The sequence below is a fragment of the Oncorhynchus kisutch genome, linkage group LG5 (assembly GCF_002021735.2).
Source record: "Oncorhynchus kisutch isolate 150728-3 linkage group LG5, Okis_V2, whole genome shotgun sequence".
NCBI lineage: Eukaryota > Metazoa > Chordata > Actinopteri > Salmoniformes > Salmonidae > Oncorhynchus > Oncorhynchus kisutch.
The window spans coordinates 49,839,888-49,867,819 of NC_034178.2; the positions used below are offsets into that span (position 1 = coordinate 49,839,888).

Genomic DNA, 27,932 nt, shown 5'->3' on the forward strand with positions numbered 1-27,932 from the left:
GAGGTTGCTTGTTGTGAGCGATTCTGCATCTTTGTTGCATTCTTCACATTCTTCATGATTTGGCATAGTATTTTCAAATGTACACAGCTTTTCCTTCTACATTAGCTGCAGTGAAATGTCTCCACACATCAGATAGTGCCTGTGGCATTTTCCTGTAAAGATGAGAAAAAAAGAAAAAAAAATTACAACAAAAACAATTCCATGTACAGATAAATAGTTAAGCAGTTAGATTAAACAACTCCTTTGTAAGATAAATGTTTTAAAATGAAACATGTATGGAAACAGGTGAATTAACACTCCTCAGTTAGCAGGCTCAAGCAAGCTAAAACCCACATGGTAGCAAAATCTAACTAGCAGAAATTGTTAAGTTAGAAAGGATTTAAACACACTTTGCTGTAGGCTACTATTTACTAGTTAACAAAAAATAATGTATGTCATAAAATATATTCACCCCACCCAGTATTGTAATCAAAACTTACCAGAAAGCATGTAGTCCTTGGCTCAGACAGTGTAGTAGTGTGGGCTCAATAGCATCTCATTAGTGTGCAAGATCTTGAGAATCAGCTGAACATGTGATGGAAGAGTGCACTGTGCATGCAGAGGGTTGCAATTCCATTGAATTGGGGATAGTTTAACCAAAATATGCCACAAGACCTAGAATTGCCTTCTGTGTATCCCACAAAAATGTCAATATGTCTTGTCCATTGCTGTTCTGGTTAGTGTTTATTGGCTTATTTCACTGTAGAGCCTCTAGTCCTGCTCACTATACCTTATCCAACCTATTAGTTCCACCACCCACACATGCAATGACATCTCCGGGTTTCAATGATGTTTCTAGAGACAATATCTCTCTCTTCATCACTCAATACCTAGGTTTACCTCCACTGTATTCACACCCTAAGTTTGTTCTATTCACTGCTTTAGCACACTCTGCCAACCAGGATGTTCTAGCTGTGTCTGAATCCTGGCTTAGGAAGACCACCAAATATTCAGAAATTTTAATTCCAAACTACAACATTTTCAGACAAGATAGAACTGCCAAAGGGGGCGGTGTTGCAATCTACTGCAAAGATAGCCTGCAGAGTTCTGTCCTACTATCCAGGTCTGTACCCAAACAATTTGAACTTCTACTTTTAAAAATCCACCTCTCTAAAAACAAGTCTCTCACCGTTGCCGCCTGCTATAGACCACCCTCTGCCCCAGCTGTGCTCTGGACACCATATGTGAACTGATTGCCCCCCATCTATCTTCAGAGCTCGTGCTGCTAGGCGACCTAAACTGGAACATGCTTAACACCCCAGCCATCCTACAATCTAAACTTGATGCCCTCAATCTCACACAAATTATCAATGAACCTACCAGGTACCTCCCCAAAGCCTTAAACATGGGCACCCTCATAGATATCATCCTAACAAACTTCCCCTCTAAATACACCTCTGCTGTCTTCAACCAAGATCTCAGCGATCACTGCCTCATTGCCTGCATCCGTAATGGGTCAGCGGTCAAACGACCTCCACTCATCACTGTAAAACGCTCCCTGAAACACTTCAGCGAGCAGGCCTTTCTAATCGACCTGGCCGGGGTATCCTGGAAGGATATTGATCTCATCCCGTCAGTAGAGGATGCCTGGATATTTTTTTAAATGCCTTCCTAACCATCTTAAATAAACATGCCCCATTCAAGAAATGTAGAACCAGGAACAGATATAGCCCTTGGTTCTCCCCAGACCTGACTGCCCTTAACCAACACAAAAACATCCTATGGCGTTCTGCATTAGCATCGAACAGCCCCCGTGATATGCAGCTGTTCAGGGAAGCTAGAAACCATTATACACAGGCAGTTAGAAAAGCCAAGGCTAGCTTTTCAAGCAGAAATTTGCTTCCTGCAACACTAACTCAAAAATGTTCTGGGATACTGTAAAGTCCATGGAGAATAAGAACACCTCCTCCCAGCTGCCCACTGCACTGAAGATAGGAAACACTGTCACCACTGATAAATCCACCATAATTGAGAATTTCAATAAGCATTTTTCTACGGCTGGCCATGCTTTCCACCTGGCTACTCCTACCCCGGTCAACAGCACTGCACCCCCAACAGCAACTCGCCCAAGCCTTCCCCATTTCTCCTTCTCCCAAATCCATTCAGCTGATGTTCTGAAAGAGCTGCAAAATCTGGACCCCTACAAATCAGCCGGGCTAGACAATCTGGACCCTTTCTTTCTAAAATTATCTGCCGAAATTGTTGTCACCCCTATTACTAGCCTGTTCAACCTCTCTTTCGTGTCGTCTGAGATTCCCAAAGATTGGAAAGCAGCTGCGGTCATCCCCCTCTTCAAAGGGGGGGACACTCTTGACCCAAACTGCTATAGACCTATATCTATCCTACCAGGCCTTTCTAAGGTCTTCGAAAGCCAAGCCAACAAACAGATTACCGACCATTTCGAATCTCACCATACCTTCTCTGCTATGCAATCTGGTTTCAGAGCTGGTCATGGGTGCACCTCAGCCATGCTCAAGGTCCTAAACGATATCTTAACCGCCATCGATAAGAAACATTACTGTGCAGCCGTATTCATTGATCTGGCCAAGGCTTCGACTCTGTCAATCACCACATCCTCATCGGCAGACTCGACAGCCTTGGTTTCTCAAATGATTGCCTTGCCTGGTTCACCAACTACTTCTCTGATAGAGTTCAGTGTGTCAAATCGGAGGGTCTGCTGTCCGGACCTCTGGCAGTCTCTATGGGGGTGCCACAGGGTTCAATTCTTGGACCGACTCTCTTCTCTGTGTACATCAATGAGGTCGCTCTTGCTGCTGGTGAGTCTCTGATCCACCTCTACGCAGACGACACCATTTTGTATACTTCTGGCCCTTCTTTGGACACTGTGTTAACAACCCTCCAGGCAAGCTTCAATGCCATACAACTCCCCTTCCGTGGCCTCCAATTGCTCTTAAATACAAGTAAAACTAAATGCATGCTCTTCAACCGATCGCTACCTGCACCTACCCGCCTGTCCAACATCACTACTCTGGACGGCTCTGACTTAGAATACGTGGACAACTACAAATACTTAGGTGTCTGGTTAGACTGTAAACTCTCCTTCCAGACCCATATCAAACATCTCCAATCCAAAGTTAAATCTAGAATTGGCTTCCTATTTCGCAACAAAGCATCCTTCACTCATGCTGCCAAACATACCCTTGTAAAACTGACCATCCTACCAATCCTCAACTTTGGCGATGTCATTTACAAAATAGCCTCCAATACCCTACTCAACAAATTGGATGCAGTCTATCACAGTGCAATCCGTTTTGTCACCAAAGCCCCATATACTACCCACCATTGCGACCTGTACGCTCTCGTTGGCTGGCCCTCGCTTCATACTCGTCGCCAAACCCACTGGCTCCATGTCATCTACAAGACCCTGCTAGGTAAAGTCCCCCCTTATCTCAGCTCGCTGGTCACCATAGCATCTCCCACCTGTAGCACACGCTCCAGCAGGTATATCTCTCTAGTCACCCCCAAAACCAATTCTTTCTTTGGCCGCCTCTCCTTCCAGTTCTCTGCTGCCAATGACTGGAACGAACTACAAAAATCTCTGAAACTGGAAACACTTATCTCCCTCACTAGCTTTAAGCACCAACTGTCAGAGCAGCTCACAGATTACTGCACCTGTACATAGCCCACCTATAATTTAGCCCAAACAACTACCTCTTTCCCAACTGTATTTGATTTCTTTATTTATTTTGCTCCTTTGCACCCCATTATTTTTATTTCTACTTTGCACATTCTTCCATTGCAAAACTACCATTCCAGTGTTTTACTTGCTATATTGTATTTACTTTGCCACCATGGCCTTTTTTGCCTTTACCTCCCTTCTCACCTCATTTGCTCACATTGTATATAGACTTGTTTATACTGTATTATTGACTGTATGTTTGTTTTACTCCATGTGTAACTCTGTGTCGTTTTATCTGTCGAACTGCTTTGCTTTATCTTGGCCAGGTCGCAATTGTAAAGGAGAACTTGTTCTCAACTTGCCTACCTGGTTAAATAAAGGTAAAATAAAAAATAAATAAAAATAAAAAAGGTTCACTGTTATAAGCTAACGTTTTTGATGAATTTAAGCAAAATTCCCTAAATTCCACGGAACATTTCCGGAAAAATTCCAGACATTTTCTGATCCTTTGCAACCCTAGTCTAGAGTCAGTCTAGTCTGTGGGAATTATCCTTTTGTCCTCAATCACAGTCAACAGATTATATCCTCCCACCCTCACAACCAGCATGCCAGTTACACTGGTTACTGGAAGTCAAAGCTTCCCTACTGTACATTCAGCTAGGGAGAAAAAAATGACAGACCGACTCACACGTACACACTATTGCTCACACATGTCCTATGTCAATTTATACTGAAGCCAGCATGACCATGACCCTGTCCACTTACCCTTTACACTGAAAGTAATAACAGGTGTCTTAACCTGTTGGTACTAGGGGGCAGTATTTTCATTTTTGGAAAAATAACGTTCCCAAATTAAACAGACAAGATGCTAGAATATGCTTATAATTGACAGCATAGGATTGAAAACACTCTAAAGTTTCCAAAACTGTAAAAAATATTGTCTGTGAGTATAACAGAACTGATGTTACAGGCGAAAGCCTGAGAAAAATCCAATCCGGAAGTGACTCATCTTTTGAAAGCCCTGCGTTCCGATGCGTCCCTATTGAGCTGTGAATGCCCTATCAACCAGATTACGCTTTCTACGTATTCCCCAAGGTGTCTACAGAATTGTGACGTAGTTTTACGCATTTATGTTGAAGAATACCCGTAGGCGGCTTCATTGCGAAAGTGGTCACCTGATGCTCCCAGAGAAATTCTCGCGTAAAATACAGGAGGTAGCCATTATTCCAATCGCTTCTACTGAGAAACCAATTGTCCCGGTTGATATATTATCGAATAGATATTTGAAAAACACCTTGAGGATTGATTATAAACAACGTTTGTGTTTCTTTCGAAATTATGGAGCTAATTTGGAATATTTTTCGGGGTTGTCGTGACTGCAATTTCCGGTCGATTTCTCAGTCAAACGTGAAGAACAAACGGAGCTATTTCGCCTACAAAAATAATATTTTGGGAAAAAATGAACTTTGGCTATCTACCTGGGAGTCTCGTGAGTGAAAACATCCGAAGTTCAAAGGTAAACGATTTAATTTGATTGCTTTTCTGATTTTCGTGACAAGGTTGCCTGCTGCTAGCAAGGCATAATGCTATGCTAGGCTATCGATAAACTTACACAAATGCTTGTCTAGCTTTGGCTGTAAAGCATATTTTGAGCTAAGCAACCGTTGTCATCTAACCGTTGTCATCATCTGACACTAATTAGCAGAACGCAACGGACATAAATAATCAGCTAAGCTGTGTTCCAATATATTTCACTTGTGATTTTCATGAATAGGAAGATTTTCTAGGAAGATTTATGTCCGTTGCGTTATGCTAATTAGTGTCAGATGATGACAACGGTCCCATTCATGGGATGGGGTGTCACTAGAGTTAATAGGTGAAATTTCACTTGAATTCAACTAAATGTGGCTGATGACAAACAAATACCACACATATGTAATCTAAAGATTATTAGTGTGTGTATGTGTGTCTCTCCATTTCCAGTGGGAGGAACATGACCGGTTACATTTCATATTGCAACATGTTCCTTAGAATCTGATCTGCGGCAACAGTGGGATACCTACTGTAGTCACTACGTCTTCTGGGGGACTTTCCAGAGATACAGTCATCTTTACAGACATCCAGACTTTATAGCTACTCTATCTCAATAGACATCCACGTATACCAGGGTGGGGTCAATTCCGATTTAAGTCAGACAATTCAGGAAGTGATTTAAATTTAAAATAAAAACTAATAGAAAAACTTTGGAAATAATAGTTTCTTCTTTGCAGTTTATTGAGAAGTCATTGAAAATAAAAGCTTTTTATTTTTTCAATTATTGAATTTGAATTTTAGTTTACTTTCTGAATTGACTGACTTCAATTCAAATTGACCCCAACCCTGACATAGTCTGGTCACCCACCACTCTCCCTGCATATGACCAGTTCCATCACACAACAATACAGGATGACATCTAAAGATGCATTTTAAATTGAGACATTCTCATGGATGTAATAAAACTTTACTTTCTAAAGAAATTGCTAATTCCTATAGAAGTATTATGAGTAATGGAGTCTTTTTGCACAATGCAGTGGCCCTAGTCCTATCTGGGTACCAGGGAGTCCCCCCCTCTCACAGTGGTAAGGTCCAGCTCAAAGTCCTACCTGGGTACTAGGGAGTCACCCCCTCTCAGAGTGGTTGGGTCCAGCTCAAAAATGGAGGAGATGTCATTGCCATCAGGGACAGACACCAGGGTGTACATGACCTTCTCCTGGGGGTTCCTGAGGCGGGTGCGGAGGTCCACCTGCTCAGAGTCCAGCTGGAGACACAACATGACATCAAAACAGTCTCATCAGATTACTACAGAGACAACAAAACAGTCTCATCAGATCACTACAGAGACAACATGACAAAACAGTCTCATCAGATCACTAGAGACAACATGACAACAAAACAGTCTCATCAGATCATTGCACAACCACATGGACATGGGGCACAGGAGACCAGGATCAATGATTATAAAAGAGGAAAATGATTGATAAAAACACACGGCAGTTTCCTGTAAAATTCCTGGACAATGACCCAAAGAGCATATCATGTGCATACTGAAGAAGATAGACTCACAACTCAAAAAGATCTCTTCTTTCACCACAATGAGAGCATCAATTTGATCAATAAAAAAATATATAGGCTTAATTATATACTACACTAGACCTCATGTCTAAAGGCTAAGTTCTAAAGGCTAAATTAGACGTTTCCTCTGTTATCACAGTGTATTGTGAAGTATCAATCACAGCGTTATGATACAGAAATAGAATAAAATATGTATACATGTTAATATTTCAGTGTTTAGGGTAATTAGGTAGAGTAATTACAGAGTTAACCTGTTTGGGATAGGGGGCAGCATTTTCACATTTGGATGAAAAGCGTGCCCAGAGTAAACTGCCTTCTATATTCAGTCCCAGTTGCTAATATATGCATATTATTAGTAGATTTGGATAGAGAACACTCTGCAGTTTCTAAAACTGTTTGAATGATATCTGTGAGTATAACAGGGTAGCCTAGTGGTTAGAGTGTTGGACTAGTAACAGAAAGGTTGCAAGTTCAAATCCCCGAGCTAGCTGACAAGGTACAAATCTGTCGTTCTGCCCCTGAACAGGCAGTTAACCCACTGTTCCTAGGCCGTCATTGAAATTAAGAATTTGTTCTTAACTGACTTGCCTAGTTAAATAAGGGTAAAATAAAATAAATATGGCAGGCAAACCCCTGAGAAAAATCCAACCAGGAAGTGGGGAATCTGAGGTTTGTAGTTTTTCAAAGCTTGGCCTATCTAAAACAGTGTCTATGGGGTCAATTTGCACTTCCTAAGGTTTCCACTAGATGTCAACAGTCTAGAAACTTGTTTGAGGCTTCTACTGTAAAGGAGGGGCTCATAAGACCTCTTTGAGTCAGTGGTCTGGCAGAGTGCCACAAACTCGTGACGCTCGTTCACTTGAGAGGTAGCTCGCGTTCCATTGCTTTTCTACAGACAAAGGAATTCTGCGGTTGGAACATTATTGAAGATTTATGTTAAAATCATCATAAAGATTGATGCTATACATCGTTTGACATGTTTCTACGGACTGTAACGGAACTTTTGGACTTTTCGTCTGGACCTAGTGCTCGCACCTCATGAAGATGGATTACTGGGCTGAACGCACTAACAACAAGGAGGAATTTGGACATAAATGATGAACTTTATCGAACAAATCAAACATTTATTGTGGAACTGGGATTCCTGGGAGTGCATTCTGATGAAGATCATCAAAGGTAAGTGAATATTTATAATGCTATTTCTGACTTCTGTTGACTCCAAAACATGGCGGATATTTCTTTGGCTGGTTTGGTCTCTGAGCGCCGTACTCACATTATTGCATGGTTTGCTTTTTCCGTAAAGTTTTTGAAAAATCTGACACAGCGGTTGCATAAAGGAGAAGTCTCTTTAATTATATGAATAACACTTGCATCTTTTATCAATGAGTATTTCTGTAAATTCATGGGGCTCTCTGCAAAATCACTGGATATTTTGGAAGCAGAACATTACCGAACGTAACGCGCCAATGTAAACTGAGATTGTTATATAAATATGCACTTAATCGAACAAAACATACATGTATTGTGTAACATGATGTCCTATGAGTGTCATCTGATGAAGATCATCAAAGGATAGTGATTAATTTTATCTTTTTATCTTTTTGTGACTCTCTTTTGCTGGAAAAATGGCTGTGTGTGTTTTTGTGACTTGGCTCTGACCTAACAATCATATGTTGTGCTGTTGCTGTAAAGCCTTTTTGAAATCAGTCACGATGGGTTGATTAACAAGAAGTTTATCTTTCATTTGGTGTATTGCACTTGTTAACATGTGAAAGTTACATATTTCAAAAAAACATTTTTGAATTTCGCGTGCTGCCTTTTCAGCGGAATGTTGTCGAGGGGTGCTGCTAGCGGAACCCCTAGCCATAAGAAGTTTTAGCCATAAGAAGTTTTAAACTGCAGCTGTCATTATAGTTTGGGTCTTCTGCTGTGTTCACATGGTCACTATAGTGAATGATGGTTTAATACTGTATAACCCTTTTCACTCTATGGTGCTGACCAGCAACTACAATATGGTGGATGCATAACCAGAACAGCCAGCTCATTACAACTTGGCTCGGTTTGACTTAATGTGAAAAGGGAACATGTTCATTCTCAGAGTCCTGCTCTGTTAGTTATTCAACTATGTGTTGACTAATGAGAGTAGTATGTGTCAGTGCTATAGAAGTCAGGGTCTTGTAGAGTGAATTGTGTGACTATGAGATCCATTCCTAGTAGTAGACTGCAACCAGCTAGCTAAAGGCAGACCATGCCACATTAGTACCATCACACTTCTCTATGCAGACACTGCCATCTAATGGTGGCATTGGGGAAGTGCTCTTTACTGTGACAGGTTCAAGCTGAGATAAACAAGTAGGAAGAGCTACAATAATCACTGTGTCCTGGGACACACCAGTGGGATGTGACTGATTAATTTCACATTGTGTCAACAGACTGGGTTGTGATTGGTTCACTCAATGGTTCACAGGAAAACTCTACGGCAGGTAGCCTAGTGGTTAGAGCGTCGGACCAGTAACCGAAAAGGTTGCTAGATCGAATCCCTAAGCTGACAACGTAACAATCTGTTGTTCTGTCCCTGAACAAAGCAGTTAACCCACTGTTTCTAGGCAGTCATTAAGTCATTAACTGACTTGCCTGGTTAAATTAAATAAAACAAATATATTAAAAATCTGGGAACGACTGGTTCAGATGACCCACAGTATTCATCATTCCTCTACATGGTAGGCCATTGCTACCAGAACTGGAGAAGGTGACTCACTGAGGAGCGGAACTCCAGGCGCTCTTCCTCATAGTCAGGGTTCATCTGGAAAACACACAACAGTACACACATACAATGAACAAGCTAGGGCTCTCTTCACAATCAGAGGTCTCAATGTGACTTCCTGGCAACAATATATATTTTTTGTGTGCGTGTGGTAAAAGCAGTGTTACTGACCTCTGCAGCCAGGTAGTGTCCAGTGGCCAGGTGTTTGAACCTGAACAGACTGTTCCAATAGCCAGCTCCACCTCGACATGGATCATGCTGCACCACCTGGCAAGAGGAGAAACACAGCGATCAGTCACGTCATATCTTACCCTGAAGTTGTGTACATGCACATATTAACAACTTGTAAGCCCATATACATATCAAACTAAAACTGAACTTTTAGTCAGAATAAATTTGCAGTTGTGAGGGAGAAGTAAAATTGCCATGATCTGAGGGGCTTTCTCCGCTTCTACAATTCCTATTTCTATGCACTTCCTCCTCACCTCCACCTCCCATAAGGCTTTGCTGCTAGTTGCCGAGGTAGCAGACTGGCGTCCAGTGGTGCGCAGGAAGACATATTGTTTTTTCCGGTGGTCGTCACAGGTGAGGAACTTCTCCTGCTCTGCATGGAACAGGCGCACCACGTCACCCTGTCAACACACAGACAGGAAGGTTGTTACCACAGAGACTGCTAGGGGAAGTGTCCCTGCCTTGGGATATATTTTTAAGCTACCTATAACATTTAACCACGTTGTGTCTTCAACTGGGATACCGGGTTCGTCGACCCATTATTTTCTGATTCATACTCAAGGCAATGTGAACTGTGAAAATCAGGCCTGATTGGTTGAAATTTGTGATAAAACCAACCCCTTTTAGAATGATCTCCTGATTGTCACCCCATTTCATGAACAGCACGATCTTCCAGCTGGTGTTACAGTTGACCGAGTTCACCTGAAACACCAAGCATACAAAAAGAGTTACCAGTTTAATCCCTTTAACAGCAACACATGCAACAATCATCACTGAGGGAATTTGATGATTACCCTGGTGGATGGAGTGTGCACAGGGTGAAAAATGATTGCATTAGTTTTGGAACCGGGCTGCCTCCCAGCGTGCGCCAGGTGCCCAGTTTAAAGCCCCCGGAGAAGTCGGCTCAAAACAAAAGTGACATAGCCTAGGCTAGATTAAGCATGTGGAGTAATGAATAGGATTCTTAGTTTTCACATGCAAGTCTTTGCTCTGCCTTCCCAATGAAAACTAGTCTGAAAATTCAAACATGTATTTTATGGAAAGAGCTGTACGTTTCTGGACCATGCACCATGCTGTCGACAACATGACCGAGCGGCACAGATTACTGTTCCATTTGAGAAGGGCACTCCTCCCTCACCGCTTTTGCCAGTTCACATCACAAGCCATAGACTGGTGCACCGCGGCTCAGGTTAATAGATCTCCTTCACTGGTATCCTATAACTATAAAGAGGCACACCATTCTCACAGAATGAGCTGCAGACTAGAGCTAAATGCAAATCCTAGACATAATTGATGCAAATGTGGAGGACCATGGCACAATGCTGTAATGTTTGAAATGATAGGAGGGGGCCAGTAACACTACAGTCCTATAAATACTGTACATACAGTATTTGTATAAACCCATATGAGAGGACCTGGAGACAGCGTGAGGGTCTAACCTCGTTACATCCTGGGTTGTCCACTAGTTGATGGGTGCTGGCATGAAGGGGCTGGCCAGCATTCACAGGGTTCAGGACCACCTTGTCCCCTATCACCACCTGGAATGAAAACACACATTACAATTTAGTATGCATGCATTACACATGTGCACGTCAGCTGCTAGGGGCTATGAAACATGAACAAAACTCATTTGCATGTGTCTGTCTGCAGTCAAATACAGGACAGTATGTGAAGCTCTGAATCTCAAACTCAAATCACTCATCCAGAGGGCCTATTACCTAGACGTAGTACTAGAACAACAGTCATGGCTCCACCTTAGGTCACCCTGTCCTGGGGCTCCTACTCACGTCAAGATCTTGGCAGGGAGAGGCAGGAGATTTAGAATCATTCAAACAGCTCTAGAGACTTGTCCTTAAAGGCAGGGCTGAACTTCATGATTTCAATTCTCCTTATTAGGAAATGCGACAGAAAGAGATTTGGGTCTTGGAGACTTGCTTTGATGTGGGTGTCACGTGTGTGTGTGTGTGTGTGTGTGTGTGTGTGTGTGTGTGTGTGTGTGTGTGTGTGTGTGTGTGTGTGTGTGTGTGTGTGTGTGTGTGTGTGTGTGTGTGTGTGTGTCTGTGTGTGAGTGTGTGTGTGTGTGTGAAAGTGGGAAGCATTTGTACTTTATCTGTCAAAATTGTACACAGTCACTCCCCCTTTTAGATAACTTGAAAAAGTCTAACCAGGTCTAGCCAAAATCTTTTACCAATTATATTCAGCTGGCTGGTGTGCGACATCGGCAACGTTGGTTTGACTTTGGATAGCCCGTATGTGGAGCTAGTTAGGGACCTTCAATAAATTACAGAATGTAAATGGGACAAAATGTTGATATTGCACATGTTTTACTTGTCTCATTAAATGCTTTCAATATTTGTACATGAATTTCTATAATTTACAGTTGTTAAGGTTTTTAAGTCATTGAAATTCGGAGCTATTGACATTTTAAAATATTGTCCCATATACATTGTGTAATTCACTGATGGTCCCATGGACATCAGGATCGGGTCGTCTGAAGCTGCACGCCGAATTGATGATTACACCTTTTTTGTTGTTGACTGATACCAATGCCACATGCTGTTTTCTACCAGAGAAGTTGTTTATTGCCTTCAGTTGCTCTTTAAAGTACAAGGCTCCAGCATGGTGCCACTTATAAGCCCAGTCAGTCCAAAGATAGAGCTGATCTGGCCCTCATCAAAGAGGATTAGAGTGGAAAGCCGGCACAAAACACCTGACTTGGGCCTGACCCCTTTTCCTGTCCCAGCCTAAATACTGACTCGGCCTGAGGTGATACAGCCATGTGTGTTGTTGTGGCTGTAGAATGACTCCTGGCCTCTGCTGCTTTAATCCACAAAGAGACTACTATGCTGCACACATGGCTAGCACAACTGACAGGAACACACCTGATTGATTGACGTGCAAGCTGGCTGCTACTTAAAGTTGATGTTGGAAGTTTACATACACCTTAGCCAAATACATTTAAACTCAGTTTTTCACAATTCCTGACATTTAATCCCAGTAAAAAAAAATCCATGTTTTAGGTCAGTTAGGATCACCGCTTTATTTTAAGAATGTGAAAATGTCAGAATAGTAGAGAGAATGATTTATTTCAGCTTGTATTTCTTTCATCACATTCCCAGTGGGTCAGAAGTTTACATACACTCAATTAGTATTTGGTAGCATTGCCTTAAAATTGTTTAACTTCGGTGAAAAGTTTCAGGTAGCCTTCCACAAGCTTCCCACAATAAGTTGGGTGAATGTTGGCCCATTCTTCCTGACAGAGCTGGTGTAACGGAGTCAGGTTTGCAGGCCTCCTTGCACGCACACACTTTTTCAGTTCTGCCCACATAGGATTGGGGGTCAGAGCTTGTGATGGCCTCTCCAATACCTTGACCTTGTTGTTCTTAAGCCATTTTGCCACAACTTTGGAAGTATGCTTGGGGTCATAGTCCATTTGAAAGACCCATTTGTGACCAAGCTTTAACTGATGTCTTGAGATGTTGCTTCAATATATCCAAGTAATTTTCCATCCTCATGATGCCATGCCAAAGATAACAATGGTCATTATGGCCAAACAGTTCTCTTTTTGTTTCATCAGACCAGAGGACATTTTTCCAAAAAGTACAATCTTTGTCCCCATGTGCAGTGGCAAACTGTAGTCCGGCTTTTTTATGGCGGTTTTGGAGCAGTGGCTTCTTCCTTGCTGAGCGGCCGTTCAGGTTATGTCGATATAGGACTTGTTTAACTGTGGATATAGATACTTTTGTACCGGTTCCCTCCAGCATCTTCACAAGGTCCTTTGCTGTTGTTCTGGGATTGATTTGCACTTTTCGCACCAAAGTACGTTGATCTCTAGGAGACAGAACGCATCTCCTTTCTGAGCAGTATTACGGCTACGTGGCCCCATGGTGTTTATACTTGCGTACTATTTTTTGTACAGATGAATGTGGTACCTTCAGGCATTTGGAAATTGCTCTAAAGGATAAACCAGACTTGTTAGGTCTACAATTTTTTGATCTACACATTTGGTCTACACATTTGATTCACTCAGTCTGACAGATTGTTCATGTTTCCAGAAGCTGTGATTCAGGCGATCCTATACAGTATGTGTGATCATTGCCATAGGTGTAACTCACACTGTCTCCTGTGAAGCACAGCTGGTAGAAGGGATGGATGTATAAAACCATAAGGATATAACTCACACTTTCTCCTATGTAGAACCCTATTTAACTCGCACTAATGCCTATGGAGCACAGCTTGTAGAACCATGATATAGATATAGTGGAATTCACAAGGTCTCCAGCACATGCGGTAAAGAAGTCAATCGAACTCGACCAAAACAATGGAAATGCCATGGAGGAAAGATCCTGAATCTTCTCATTGCCCCCCAGCAATGAGGAGATTCAGGCTAGTATTTATGTGTATTTCACACTAAATCCGAGTATAATGCTTGTATTGATGTCAACCCCAATACATGTTCATGTCATCATCACCAATCATCTGCATTCCAGTTCAAAATGACTGACTATCTCCACCGATTTCTGTACGCTAGCTATTCTATCAGCTTATAAGAACGGGACTTAGCAGTCACTTCTAAACCTGAAAAGGGGAAACTTCTAAATGTTATGCAGCAAAAACAGAAATAAATCTAAAAAGGACTTCATTAACTACATTTTGGGCCTGTTACAATACATCAATCATTTGACGAATATCCTATTTGTTAGATCAGATTTGTTGAATGTTCCCCAATCCGGTATCCACCTTCTATCCCCACTTCTGCGTTCCATTGACCTCTTTACAGCATCTATGCTGAAGCTTGGAGAACCATATAGATAGAACTCACACTGTCTCCTATAGAGCGCAACTTGTAGAAGGGTTGAATGTAGAACCAGGAGCCTTCGTTCCCGGCTGTGTCCAGCATCACTCTCATGGCATTCTTCTCCAGCAGCGCAGGCAGACGTTTGTTCACTGTCAGGTACTTGTTACTCTTCAGATGGAGGAGCTGGAGGAATACAGCAAACATATTGGGGATGGAATATGTTGCGATACAATATTATAAGATACGATACAATAACCCAGCAGTCTGTCATTGTGTGATACAAACATACTGACAAGTTTTGCTTGTGCACATCATCTTCTTCACAGGGTTTATTTCTGCGTTGTATGAGCTTTCTCTGCCCTTATGGGTATGCAGTACGTTTTAGTCTCAGACTATAACTGAAAGGTTTTGACTGAGAAAAGAATATGCTCAATTCTGAAGCTAGAAAAACACCATCTAGATCCTCCCACATCACTGTTCTATTTATAAACAAACAGAAACCGCATGGATGCCTCCAGGGTTCTCCAAGTTTGGAACCAACAAAATATCCTGGATGGGAAGCCTCGTAAACTGTGTCACGCTAAAACCCAATAGAAATATGTGGGGTATGAGATTCATTATGGCGTAGATTGGCTTCATTGACATGACTTTTAGCTGTGGATACAAGTCAATCACTGTTCTTCCAGACAATGAATATGTATACACACACACCTGAATGACGTTCCCATACTGAATCACCGTTCCGAGCAACTTTTTATTTTCTGAATCGTTTTGCTTCTTTTCCAAATCTGCTGCATGCTACACAAGTGATGGAAAAAGGAGTTAGAGACCATTACTATTGCTAGTAGTAACATTGCTACTGCTTTTGCACAAATGTATCCACATGGACTGGAGTAAGGACTAATTTCAATGACAGAAATCTAAAGAATGTAGCAATGGCAAGTGCAGTTAACAGCAACACTCCTGCAAGCTTCAACTGAAGGGCTAGAACCTAAAACTCTGGCCTCACATCACCATGGTAACACAGGAGAGATCTGAATCTATAATTGTATGACTCCGTAGTCAGATACCAGAAGGCTTTAAGTGGTATTGTATCAGAACAGGGAGGGAGGGAGAAAGAGCTGAGAGAGAGAGAGAAGAAAGGTGGGATGGTGGTAGTAATGAAACTACAGCTTCAGAAATGTCTATAAAAGGACCTGAACATTACCTCTACCTCAGCAAATATATAATCGCCCTAAGAACACCATCATACCAGTGTGGGGACAGAAAACCTAAACCCTTTAAGAGAGCTCCTCAAACCATACATGTTGTTAAAGGGAATTGCAGGATGTAGTATTTCACACTTGAATTAGAGATTACCACAGTCAAGGAAAATAACATGAGTGTAAGTGCTTTACTAATGTAGTTGTATTGGATTTTAGAAGTAGTGCTAGTTTAGATTAGTTTAGTTATCTAAGAGGGCTCATCTATTGTATCTCTTCAGATGTGGATGAGCTAATACCTCGAATGACATTTGGAGTCATTATACCACTGATTAATTGATAAAATAAATCATATAATACAGTTATATCATGGTAAGACAGTTGAGATGGGTGAGGGTTGGGGGAGTGACTCACGTGTAGTTTGTTGAGGAGGACCGTGTCTGTGGTGCTGTTTCCTCCGGGCTTCGCTGCCTTCCAGAACTGTTTCTGAGCAGAGTACCGGTTCATAGGACACAACCTGAACAGACAATCTGGACAGAGAGACACTAAGACGATGAATAACAGTTTCAGAGGTGAAGGATGGTTAAGATTGAGTTGTTGTCAATGCAGCTACAGTTGAAGTCAGAAGTTTATATACACTTCGGTTGGAGTCAATAAAACTCATTTTCAACCACTACACAAATTTCTTGTTAACAAACTATAGTTTTGGCAAGTCGCTTAGTACATCTACTTTGTGCATGACACAGGTCATTTTTCCAACAATTGTTTACAGACAGATTATTTCACTGCATCACAATTCCAGTGGGTCAGAAGTAAATAAATTCACAGTGCTCAGTGACACACACACACACACACACACACACACACACACACACACTTGCATCATCCTTCTCACAGGGGTACATGCTAAAACACACATGAGCACACGCACGCACACACTTACAGATGGCTTGCATCAGGTTCCTATCCAGATAAGTCTCATGAGCTCAGATGAAAGATTGGGGAGGACGTGACATGAGACAGGCCACTGGGGGAACATTAGAGAGGGGGAAAGGGGATAGGGAACTCAGCATGTAACAGAGTGTCTGTCCGTGAGACCATTTCCACTGAAACGTCTGGGATATGATTGTATACAGTGGGTACAGTACAGTACTGCAGCACTGTAAAAAATGTTGATTCAACGTACAATTATAAGGCAACCAGTTTCAACAGTTTGGTGAGTTTCCTCAGCAAACTCACAACAAAAAGTTAGTGTTAGAATGTTGTTTAGCAAACTCACAATCCTATTGCAGCTTTTTTCATTTGATTTCTTTGTGAGTATGTTGAGATATGACAGTCACTGTACATAACGCCAAACAACTGGCCAGTCCTGAAAGTATTGTAATTGTACCAGTCATTTCCATAGCCACAATAGGAAGCAGACAGAGAAACAGCTCCTCAGATTTGCATGTGTTCTCAGTTAAACCAACCAAGCAGTTTCACTTCTGGCATATCTAACGTACAAGTTGTTCACACATACTGTACTGTAGTATGTCAATAATTTTGGCTAGAGAGGGGTATCATAACCAGCCCATTAAAATGCCTTGCATACTGGAGATGGTCAGCTCCAAAATCACACTTCATATGTGTATATAGAATGATAACCCTAAACACCTTCATTAAATTGATCTAGCAGCTGAATATTTTACATGGAGACTATATAAGTGTTGCAAAGTAGAGGATACCCACAACCCCCCTTCTCTCAGGCCTGGGTTGTCTCTCTGACCTCAGATCAGATCTCTCTCTTAGGGAAAAGAAGAGAAAATAACAATCTGTCCATCCCCCCTTTCTCTCTCTCCAGTCGTAGCAGCAGCAAAGTGACCAAATAAGGCTAGCCAGAGCAGGGGAGTGGGAAGAGAAAGAGAGGAGTGGACTCCAACTCCCCTCTCAATCATCCCTCCATCGCTCCCTCCAAGCTCTCCTCAAGCTAATAGCTGTTAATACCCCCTCTACTTCCCTAGGATATGATTTACACCATGCATTCCAAAACAAACAAACAAATAAGAGAAAGTGGTGTCAGGAGAGAAAGAAATAGGAAAGTGAAAATGGAGGGAGGAGCTCTGATCTATTCCCTCAGAGCGCAATGCTCTGGACAGAGCGGCCCTTTGTAGTGTGTGTAGCTTGTGCGCGCGCACACACTGTGTGTGTCAAAAACAGATATTCCGTGTCTAGCGATGGGGCTGATAAAACACGTCCACCAGAATCACATCAAAAAAGGGGTCCAAATGGAGCGAAACGGCAGAAGAATGCAGGATACCACAGGGCAGTCGGAGCGACTGAGAAACACATCTCTACCACAAAACAAGTACCTCATTCTCTCACTCCTCCTCCCCTGTCAGTCAGCTGTGGGAGATATCAGGGAATTATGTGGACGCTCCTTCTCAGAATTCCCATTCGGACTCCGGGAAAAGGGGCGGTGAGATCGCTCTGAGGGAGACCTGGTAAACTGGGGCAGTTAATGACTCAAAACTTTGTTGACATTCCTGGTTTTAGCTGGCTGGTATTAGAAGAATATACTGTCTACCAATCACAGAACAGGACTATGACCCACTGATTGTCAACTCATGAGCTCACAGTCATGGAATCCTAATAGAGACCAAAGTGGAGAAAGCTTAGGCCACAAGACAATATGGTAAGCAAGCACAGCCCCTGAGAGTACAGAATCATTCAGAGATTGGATGCTAGAGTGGACGAGCCCACTAAGTAGCCTAGTATTTCCCCTAGATCCCCCCCCATTCAGGGCAGGAAACATCAAAACATTCAAATGAAAACAATAAAGGCCACAAAACAACAGAGCTCAGATGTGTTGCCTGTGTTGAAAGGGAAAAAAACATCGACACACACACACACGTTATCCTCAGAACATGGTCTTACACAAAGAGACAGAGACCCAGAGAGAGAGAGTGACAGAGTGTGACATAGTGTGACAGAGAGAGAGAGAGAGAGAGAGAGAGAGAGCTATCAAAGGCCTGCAGCCAGGAATAGGGATGCCTGTCTGGCCTGGTGGAGAGACTCAATAGCCAGGACCAGAAGAAATCCAGACAACTTCACAGGTCTGAGTCTATCCTCTGTTCTTATCCTGTTTTACAGTTTATAAAGGAAGTAACCTCTCAGCTTTATTGCATGGCCCAGTCTCAATGCTCTTCAACAGCTTCCTTCCCTTGCCTAACCTCACTGACAGTTCAATATGCTGAAGACATATCCTTATTCTAAACGTCTGGGTTGAGCCTGAAGTATAGAGCTGTTTCATGACCCAGTACACATCCATGTAAACAGTTTTAGCTGTGATGAGGAAGGAAGGAAGCATGAAGGGAGGATGAAGGGAGGAGAGCAAAACAAACAGACAAAACCAGCCTCTGTCCAGCAGGAGAGATCCCTCTAATGTCTTCCACATGCTCTCACATTGTTATTCACCAACAAAACAGCATTTAGAAAAAACACACAAAGAGAAGGTTCTGTCCCTTCAGGTATTTCAGGTGGAACAAAGACATTCCAATCTTGTTCACTGTCGATGATGTTAGAAACAGAGTTTGTACCGACTTCTTCAAGGACATGTTACTCCTGAGGAAACGATAATGAGAAGGTCTTGAGAGAGATCATTGTGGAACGGAGCTAGCTTTATATACTGCTACAAAGGTGGACATTAAAACTGTATTCATGAGAGGAATGGTCACCTCAAGCAACAACTACTTTTCAGAACATTCTGAACTGCTACAAAGATCTGCACAGCATTCACTGAGCAGAGGTCCTATGTTAATGAAGGGAAAACTGAACACAATGAGATGAAAACAATTGGTCACTATGCGTCATATGATGGAATGTAGATTGGTGTGCTACTTCAAACATAATAAAGATGTGTTTCAGCACCAGAATGTGTATGGTCGGATGACGGAGGTGAGAACGTTGACATGAGCCTTTGTTTATGTGAACCCCAGCCTTTGCTGAGCTGTAGCGACATGAAGAGATGTGCAGTGCCTTCAGAAAGTACTCACGCACCTGGACTTTTTAGATATTTTGTTGTGTTATAAAGTGTGATTGAAATAGATTTGTCATTTTTTTGTCAACAATCTACACAAAATCCTCTTGATTGTCAAAGTGAAAGAAAAATGTAAAATAAACTTTCTTAATTGAAAATAAAACAAATGTATTTTGATTAGGTAAGTATTCAATCGATTACAGCTGTGAGTCTTTTCGTGTAAGTCTCTCCAGAGCTTTCCCAACCTGGATTGCACAATATTTGCCCATTATTCTTTATAAAATTGTTCAAGCTCTGTCAAGTTGGTTGTTGGTCATTGCTAGACAGACATTTTCATGTTTTGCCATAGATTTTCAAGCCAATTTAAGTCAAAACTGTAACTAGGCCACTCAGGACATTCAATGTCATCTCCAATTACCTTGAGTTGTAGGTTATTTTATTCCTCCTTTTCTCTCTGTCCTTTAGGTTAGAATTGTGGAGTAACTACAATGTTGTTTATCTATCCTCAGTTCTCCTATCACAGCCATTTAACTCTGTAACTTGTTTAAAATGACCATTGGCCTCATTGAAATCCCTGAGCGGTTTCCTTCCTCTCTGGTAACGGAGTTAGGAAGGACACCTGTATCTTTGTAGTGACTGAGTGTAATAAACCATCCAAAGTGTAATTAATAACTTAAGCATGCTCGATGGGATATTCAACGTCAGCTTTTTTTTTTTATGTGTACCCATCTACCAATAGGTGTTCTTCTTTGTGAGGCATTGGAAAACCTCCCTGGTCTATTGTTGAATGTGTTTTAAATCCACTGAGGGACCTTACAGATAATTGTATGTGTGGGGTACAGAGATTAGGTAGTCATTCAACAATCATGTTAAACACCATTATTGCACACAGAGTGAGTCCCTGCAATTTATTATCTGACTTGTTAAGCACATTTCTACTCCTGAACTATTTTAGACTTGCCATAACAAAGGGGTTGAATAAATATTGACTCAAAACATTTCAGCTTTACATTATTTATTCATTAGAAACATTTCTAAAAACATAATTCCACATTAACATTATAAGAAATGTAATCCATTTTAAATTCGGGCTGTAACACAACAAAATGTGGAAATTGCAGAGCAAAGAAGTTCAGGGCCCGGAGAAAAAATGTGATAACAAAAAAAGAAAAACAGGAATGATTTTCAGTGCAAAATGTCCAAATTACATCAGCTTGACTGGTTGTAAGGAAATATACTGAAACAAATAAACATATAAAGTGTAGGTTCCATGAGCTAAAATAAAATACATTTTCCATACGCACAAAAAGCTTATTTCTCTAACATTTTGTGCACAAATTTGTTGACGTCGCTGTGAGCAGTTCTCCTTCGCCAAGATAATCCATCCACCTGACAGGTGTGGCATATCAAGAAGCTGATTAAATAGCTTCCTCACATCACCATATTTGGGAGTGAATGGAAACGCCAAACAGGAAACTTTACATTTTAAAATTCTGTGAAATTTCTGGCTCATTGTTCTAGGCGGCCACAAAATAAAAAAAATATTAAACTGATGTTACACAATCAAATTCGATATGTAATTAAACAAAGTTCATTAAGGCTGGTTCATTGAGTGAATGCTTATTTTACAATGCTCCTGTGAAACGAGGCCATGCATTAATGAAAGCACATGGGGACAAAGATCGTACTTTTTGGAGAAATGTCCTCTGGTCTGATGAAACAAAAATAGAACTGTTTGGCCATAATGCCCATCGTTATGTTTGGAGGAAAAAGGGGGAGGCTTGCAAGCTGAAGAAAACCACCCCAACCGTTAAGCATGGGGTTGGCAGCATCATGTTGTGGGGGTGCTTTGCTGCAGGAGGGACGGGTGCACTTCACAAAATAGATGGCAAAATGATGTGGATATATTGAAGTAACATCAAGATATCAATCAAGAAGTTAAAGCTTGGTCGCAAATGGGTCTTCCAAATGGACAATGACCCCAAGCATACTTCCAAAGTTATGCCAAAATGGCTTAAGGGACAACAAAGTCAAGGTATTGGAGTGGCCCTCACAAAGCCCTGACCTCAATCCTATAGAACATTTGTGGGCAGAACTGAAAAAGCATGTGCGAGCAAGGAGGCCTACAAACCTGACTCAGTTTCACCAGCTCTATCAGGTGGAATGGGCCAAAATTTACCCAGCTTATTGTATGGAAAAGTTTGACCCAAGTTAAACAATTTAAAGGCAATGCTACCAAATACTAATTGAGTGTATGTAAACTTCTGACCCACTGGGAATGTGGTGAAAGAAATACAACCTGAAATAAATAATTATTTCATTCTGATATTTCACATTTTTTAAATAAAGTGGTGATCCTAACTGACCTAAAACAGGGATTTTTTTACTAGGATTAAATGGAATTGTGAAAAACTGAGTTGAAATGTTTTTGGCTAAGGTGTATGTAAACTTCCGACTTCAACTGTACATGGCTTATTGATAACAACTCTGTTTCCTACTATAGGCATTTGGCTGCCTAGTGATTCTAACGGTCTGATGTAAATAGTTGGCATCGGAGAGTTACCAAGTGCTTTTTTAAATTGTACCTTTATTTAACGAGGCAAGTCAGTTAAGAACAAATTCTTATTTACAATGACTGCATACCCCAGCCAAACCCGGACGATGCTGGGCCAATTGTGCGCCGCCCTATGGGACTCCCAATCATGGCCGGATGTGATACAATAGTATTGAATAAACTCAACTGAAACACATCAATCCATTCCATATCTTTACACTATAAATGACACAGGGACGGTATACAGTGGGGCAAAAAAGTATTTAGTCAGCCACCAATTGTGCAAGTTCTCCCACTTAAAAAGATGAGGGAGGCCTGTAATTTTCATCATAGGTACACTTCAACTATGACAGACAAAATGGGGGAAAGAAATCCAGAAAATCACATTGTAGGATTTTTAATGAAATTTATTTGCAAATTATGGTGGAAAATAAGTATTTGGGGGGGGGGGTGTTGTCCCACATTTGTGTATTTTAAATGTGGTCACCTTACACCCTTACCTGCGGATATAACCACGGGGACTGCGATTTCTGAGTCAACCCGCACATCACTAGCCTGTGTATGTGTGTGTTTAAAGGGATACTTTGGGATTTTGGCAATGAGGCCCTTTATCTACCTAGCACTAGCCATATGGCTGGAAGACTATGGGTGTCTGCTAGCCATATGGCTGGAAGACTATGGGTATCTGCTAGAATGCTAGTTAGCATTGGCTCGTGAAACTACCTGTAACTTCTTTCATACTGGACACAGAGACATAAAAATGTTGTTTGCCTGCAAAACTGTATGTGTGCATGTGTGCGTGCCTGTAAAGTGGGGTGCGTCTGCTTACATTGGGAGGAAATGGTATGCATACCTCAGTAGTGAGGCCTGGTGGCCAGGGTTAGTCTGGCCCATAGCCAGCAGCATGCTAAAGTAAGGAGGATTATCTCCACCATCTTTCAGAGCAGCTACACAGAAATTCTGCATCCCCCAACACACTATTTACTCTCTCTGAGGAGGAACTCTCCAAAATGGACGGCACACAGGGGGACTGTACTCCAGGCAGAAGTTGATCTAGGATCAGCTTACCCTCCCCAGATCATAACCATCAGCGGGGGGGGGGGGGGGTGTAACTCTAGGGGTAATCTCACCCTACACCGTCCAGCCATCCGGCGGACACACTCCCTCCTCCGGAAGTCTCAAAAAAGCACTTACCAATCTAAAGATTGGGGTATAAATGGAAGTACAGTAACTCCCACTGAGTATACACCGTGGTTTTTAGTGTTTGGCTAATGCTAAAAACAATAGGAAGAAACCGTTTAATGTTTGGTTTAACGTCTGGAAAAAGCATCCCGTAAATAAAAAGGCCGTGCCGAGCTACAGAAAGAATCCAAATGAGTCACATTTTGGTATAAAAAAAGAATTTGATCAGTTGAGGTCACAGTAGTGTTAGCCAAGTAGGCTACATCTCACCCTATACTATCATCTATTACTACCAACAACAATGTTCTTAGAATACAGGCGACTTCAGGTCACAGCCCTGGTTAAAGCCTTACAGGACACTGAACATACACACACAGACAGAGATAACTTGACTGAACATACACACACACACCGTTACTGCACAGAAAGATAGACTGACAGAGATGGACGGACAGAGAGAGAGTAGCCTCCTGGCTGGTGTTGGTAACAGTCTTCAAGGAGGAAATAAACTCAGAACTTCCATCGGACATCAACGCTCTATCTAAGGAAAACAAAGCTTTAACGCTTAGAAATACAGTACAATCTCCCTGCTTCGCTCTATCAGACTGCAGCTAATGGGCACAATGTATGCTAGACAGAGCCCCACTCGCCTTCAGCCACATCATGTAATGCGGAAACTAACATAACTCCTAGTATGAGTGGAATGCCTGTTAGTCTCAACTCCTTCCAGCATTGCTGAAACATGTTCATTTGTTCCTCTTAGGGCGACACAATATGGATCCATATTGCACTCGTTCCATTACTGAAAAGTACACCATCACAAAACACCATGCTTTTCTCACCTCTTCAGCGATTATTACACACACTAACACAGACAATTGCTAAAACCCCACAGAAATTGTGCATGGAACGTCCACGTATATTGAAATGGTGAACATACTGCAGTGCCGGGAAAAAGTGCTGATACTGAATGTTTTCCAATCTTTAACCAAAACCTAATATTAAATAAAGGGAACCTGAGTTAACAAATAACAAAAATGATTTATACTTAATAAAGTAATGCAACACCCAGTGCCCCTGTCTGAGAAAGTAACTGCCCCCTTACACTCAATAACTGGTTGTGCCACCTTTAGCTGCAATGACTGCAACCAAACACTTCCTGTAGTTGTTGATCAGTCTGTCACATTGCGGTGGAGGAATTTTGGACCACTCTTACATGCGGAACTTAACTAAGCAACATTTGTGGGTTTTCAAGTATGAACTGCTCGTTTCAAGTCCTGCCACAACATATCAATTGGGATTAGGTCTGGACTTTGACTAGGCCATTCCAAAACTTAAAATGTGTTGCTTTTTAACCATTTTCACGTAGACGGGATCATTGTCTTGATGCACGACCCAGCTGCGCTCCAGCTTCAGCTCACAGACGGATGGCCGACATTCTCCTGTAGAATTCTCTGATATACTGCAGAATTCATGGTTCCTTCTATTAAGGCAAGTCATCCATGTCCTGAGGCAGCAAAGCATCCCCAAACCATCACACTACCACCACCATGTTTGACCGTTGGTATGAGTTTCTTACTGAGGAATGCAGTGTTTGGTTTTTCTCATCCAAAAAGTTTGCCAAAAAGCACCTGGAAGCACCTGGATGATCATCAAGACTCTTGGAAGAATGTTCTATGAACAGATGAGTCAAAAGTATAACTTTTTGGAAAACATGGGTCCCCTTATGCCTGGTCAAAAACCAAACATTCCATAAGGACCTCATCCCAACGCTGAAGCGTGGTGGTGGTAGTGTGATGATTCCACAGTAAGGACCTCATCCCAACGGTGAAGCGTGGTGGTGGTAGTGTGATGATTCCACAGTAAGGACCTCATCCCAATGGTGAAGCGTGGTGGTGGTAGTGTGATGATTCCACAGTAAGGACCTCATCCCAATGGTGAAGCGTGGTGGTGGTAGTGTGATGATTCCACAGTAAGGACCTCATCCCAACGCTGAAGCGTGGTGGTGGTAGTGTGATGATTCCACAGTAAGGACCTCATCCCAACGGTGAAGCGTGGTGGTGGTAGTGTGATGATTCCACAGTAAGGACCTCATCCCAACGATGAAGCGTGGTGGTGGTAGTGTGATGATTCCACAGTAAGGACCTCATCCCAACGGTGAAGCGTGGTGGTGGTAGTGTGATGATTCCACAGTAAGGACCTCATCCCAATGGTGAAGCGTGGTGGTGGTAGTGTGATGATTCCACAGTAAGGACCTCATCCCAACGCTGAAGCGTGGTGGTGGTAGTGTGATGATTCCATAGTAAGGACCTCATCCCAACGGTGAAGCGTGGTGGTGGTAGTGTGATGATTCCACAGTAAGGACCTCATCCCAACGGTGAAGCGTGGTGGTGGTAGTGTGATGATTCCACAGTAAGGACCTCATCCCAATGGTGAAGCGTGGTGATGGTAGTGTGATGGTTTGGGGATGCTTTGCTGTATGGAAGTTCTGAATGAATCAAGCCTGAAAAAACAAAAACTCAATACAAATTATGATTGTGCCCTGCCTCCCATCTACATACTGGAGTTATAGCCAATACATAGCCTACCGCATATTATACATAGCAGAAAAACATAAACCAAAACTGATTTAAGAGGTCTTCGGTACATAATTGGTCTAGCCTATACTCCAAAATTAAACAAATTTGAGTAAACGCCTTTTGAGTGTGGACTGTATTATTATGCATACAGGATGGACTGGTTACCTTATGCTACACTCTAAAACTGCTATCTATGAGTCTGGGAGAGAACGAGTCTAGGCGATGCTGTTGGTTCATTAATTGTGCAGTGCGGCTTACAGTTAGCCTACAATTAGTGAATTTGTATTTGGTTTGAATAGCCTAATAGGGAATTTTTATATTTTCATAATTAATTGGGTGACACATTAGCTTTAGCTATACAGAATATCTCACCACCATGCATTTCCAAATCAAATGTTATTTGTCACATACATGTGATTAGCAGATGTTATTGCGGGTGTAGTGAAATGCTCCTCTCTCCTTTATTCCTTTCTCCAGCATGCTGACGGGCTGTCAATTTAGTGAAATATGTTTCAATGTGAAAACATGTTACTATCAATGTTCACAAACAGATTTCAATTGGTTTCCTAAATTTAGTACTGGGTAGCTGCAGGAACAAGGTTGGAGAGAACATGGCAGAATATCACCTGTTGGGGCAGTGAGAGCATGCTCCTCAAACAGGATTATCACCTGTTGAGGCAGTGACAGCATACTCCTCAAACAGGAATATCACCTGTTGAGACAGTGACAGCATACTCCTCAAACAGGATTATCACCTGTTGAGGCAGTGACAGCATACTCCTCAAACAGGAATATCACCTGTTGAGACAGTGACAGCATACTCCTCAAACAGGAATATCACCTGTTGAGACAGTGAGAGCATACTCCTCAAACAGGAATATCACCTGTTGAGACAGTGAGAGCATACTCCTCAAACAGGAATATCACCTGTTGAGACAGTGAGAGCATACTCCTCAAACAGGAATATTACCTGTTGAGACAGTGACAGCATACTCCTCAAACAGGAATATCACCTGTTGAGACAGTGAGAGCATGCTCCTCAAACAGGAATATCACCTGTTGAGACAGTGAGAGCATGCTCCTCAAATAGGAATATCACCTGTTGAGACAGTGACATCATACTCCTCAAACAGGAATATCACCTGTTGAGACAGTGAAAGCATGCTCCTCAAACAGTGGTTGATGCGTGGAGTGAAATAAGTGTTGTATTCATTTCTCAGCTGCTACAAAACAGAGAAAGCGCACGGCCTCCACTTGCTATTCAAGTGCATACAGGTGATTTGTCTTTTTTCCCTGCCCCTGTTCACGCCCATTTGATAATGGGCCGTTCTTAACCTAAACTAATTTCAAAATATGATCAGTTCATGAGAGAACAGCTGTCCACCCTGAGGCAAAAAACAGAGTGCAAGCTTTTTTTTGTGCCACTTTTTCAAATCATCAGTAATGTGTAGTCATACGATGTAGCCCCTATGTTTTGATTTCTAAGACATTCTAAGGTTTGTATCCTTCACAACTAAAGTTGCCAAATAATTCTTAATGTAGCATATAGGACCTGTTTTAAATGATAACTTTATTACGCTCAACATTTCGATTTCATATGTGCAGTCACTGTAATGGGAAAAATATCCTTTCTATTTTATTCAGCTAAGTTCAATTTTATTGTTCTTACTATAAAATCATATCAAATAAAATAATGGCACAGGATTTAGGCATATCTTGTCAGCTAAATTAACTAGCCTGCAGCCTATGGCATATCCATAGCCAGATAACATAGTTGGCCAACTCCTATTCTGTTCTTACGAAATACATGTTCTTCA

General features: G+C 41.9%; 1 protein-coding gene across 3 annotated transcripts in view; it reads right to left on the reverse strand.

Annotated features, from left to right (window-relative positions):
• The window catches only part of LOC109891193 (inositol 1,4,5-trisphosphate receptor type 1), a 177,180-nt gene that overhangs the window by 141,196 nt on the left and 8,052 nt on the right, over positions 1-27,932 (reverse strand). For all 3 annotated transcript variants that reach the window (XM_031825256.1, XM_031825258.1, XM_031825257.1), the window contains exons 4-12: positions 16,200-16,315; positions 15,295-15,381; positions 14,608-14,766; positions 11,225-11,323; positions 10,404-10,487; positions 10,040-10,186; positions 9,726-9,821; positions 9,549-9,593; positions 6,322-6,476 (exon numbers count right to left, since the gene is read on the reverse strand). In XM_031825256.1, coding sequence (XP_031681116.1) covers positions 6,322-6,476; positions 9,549-9,593; positions 9,726-9,821; positions 10,040-10,186; positions 10,404-10,487; positions 11,225-11,323; positions 14,608-14,766; positions 15,295-15,381; positions 16,200-16,315 — 988 coding nt within the window. The remainder of the gene's footprint in view (positions 1-6,321; positions 6,477-9,548; positions 9,594-9,725; positions 9,822-10,039; positions 10,187-10,403; positions 10,488-11,224; positions 11,324-14,607; positions 14,767-15,294; positions 15,382-16,199; positions 16,316-27,932) is intronic.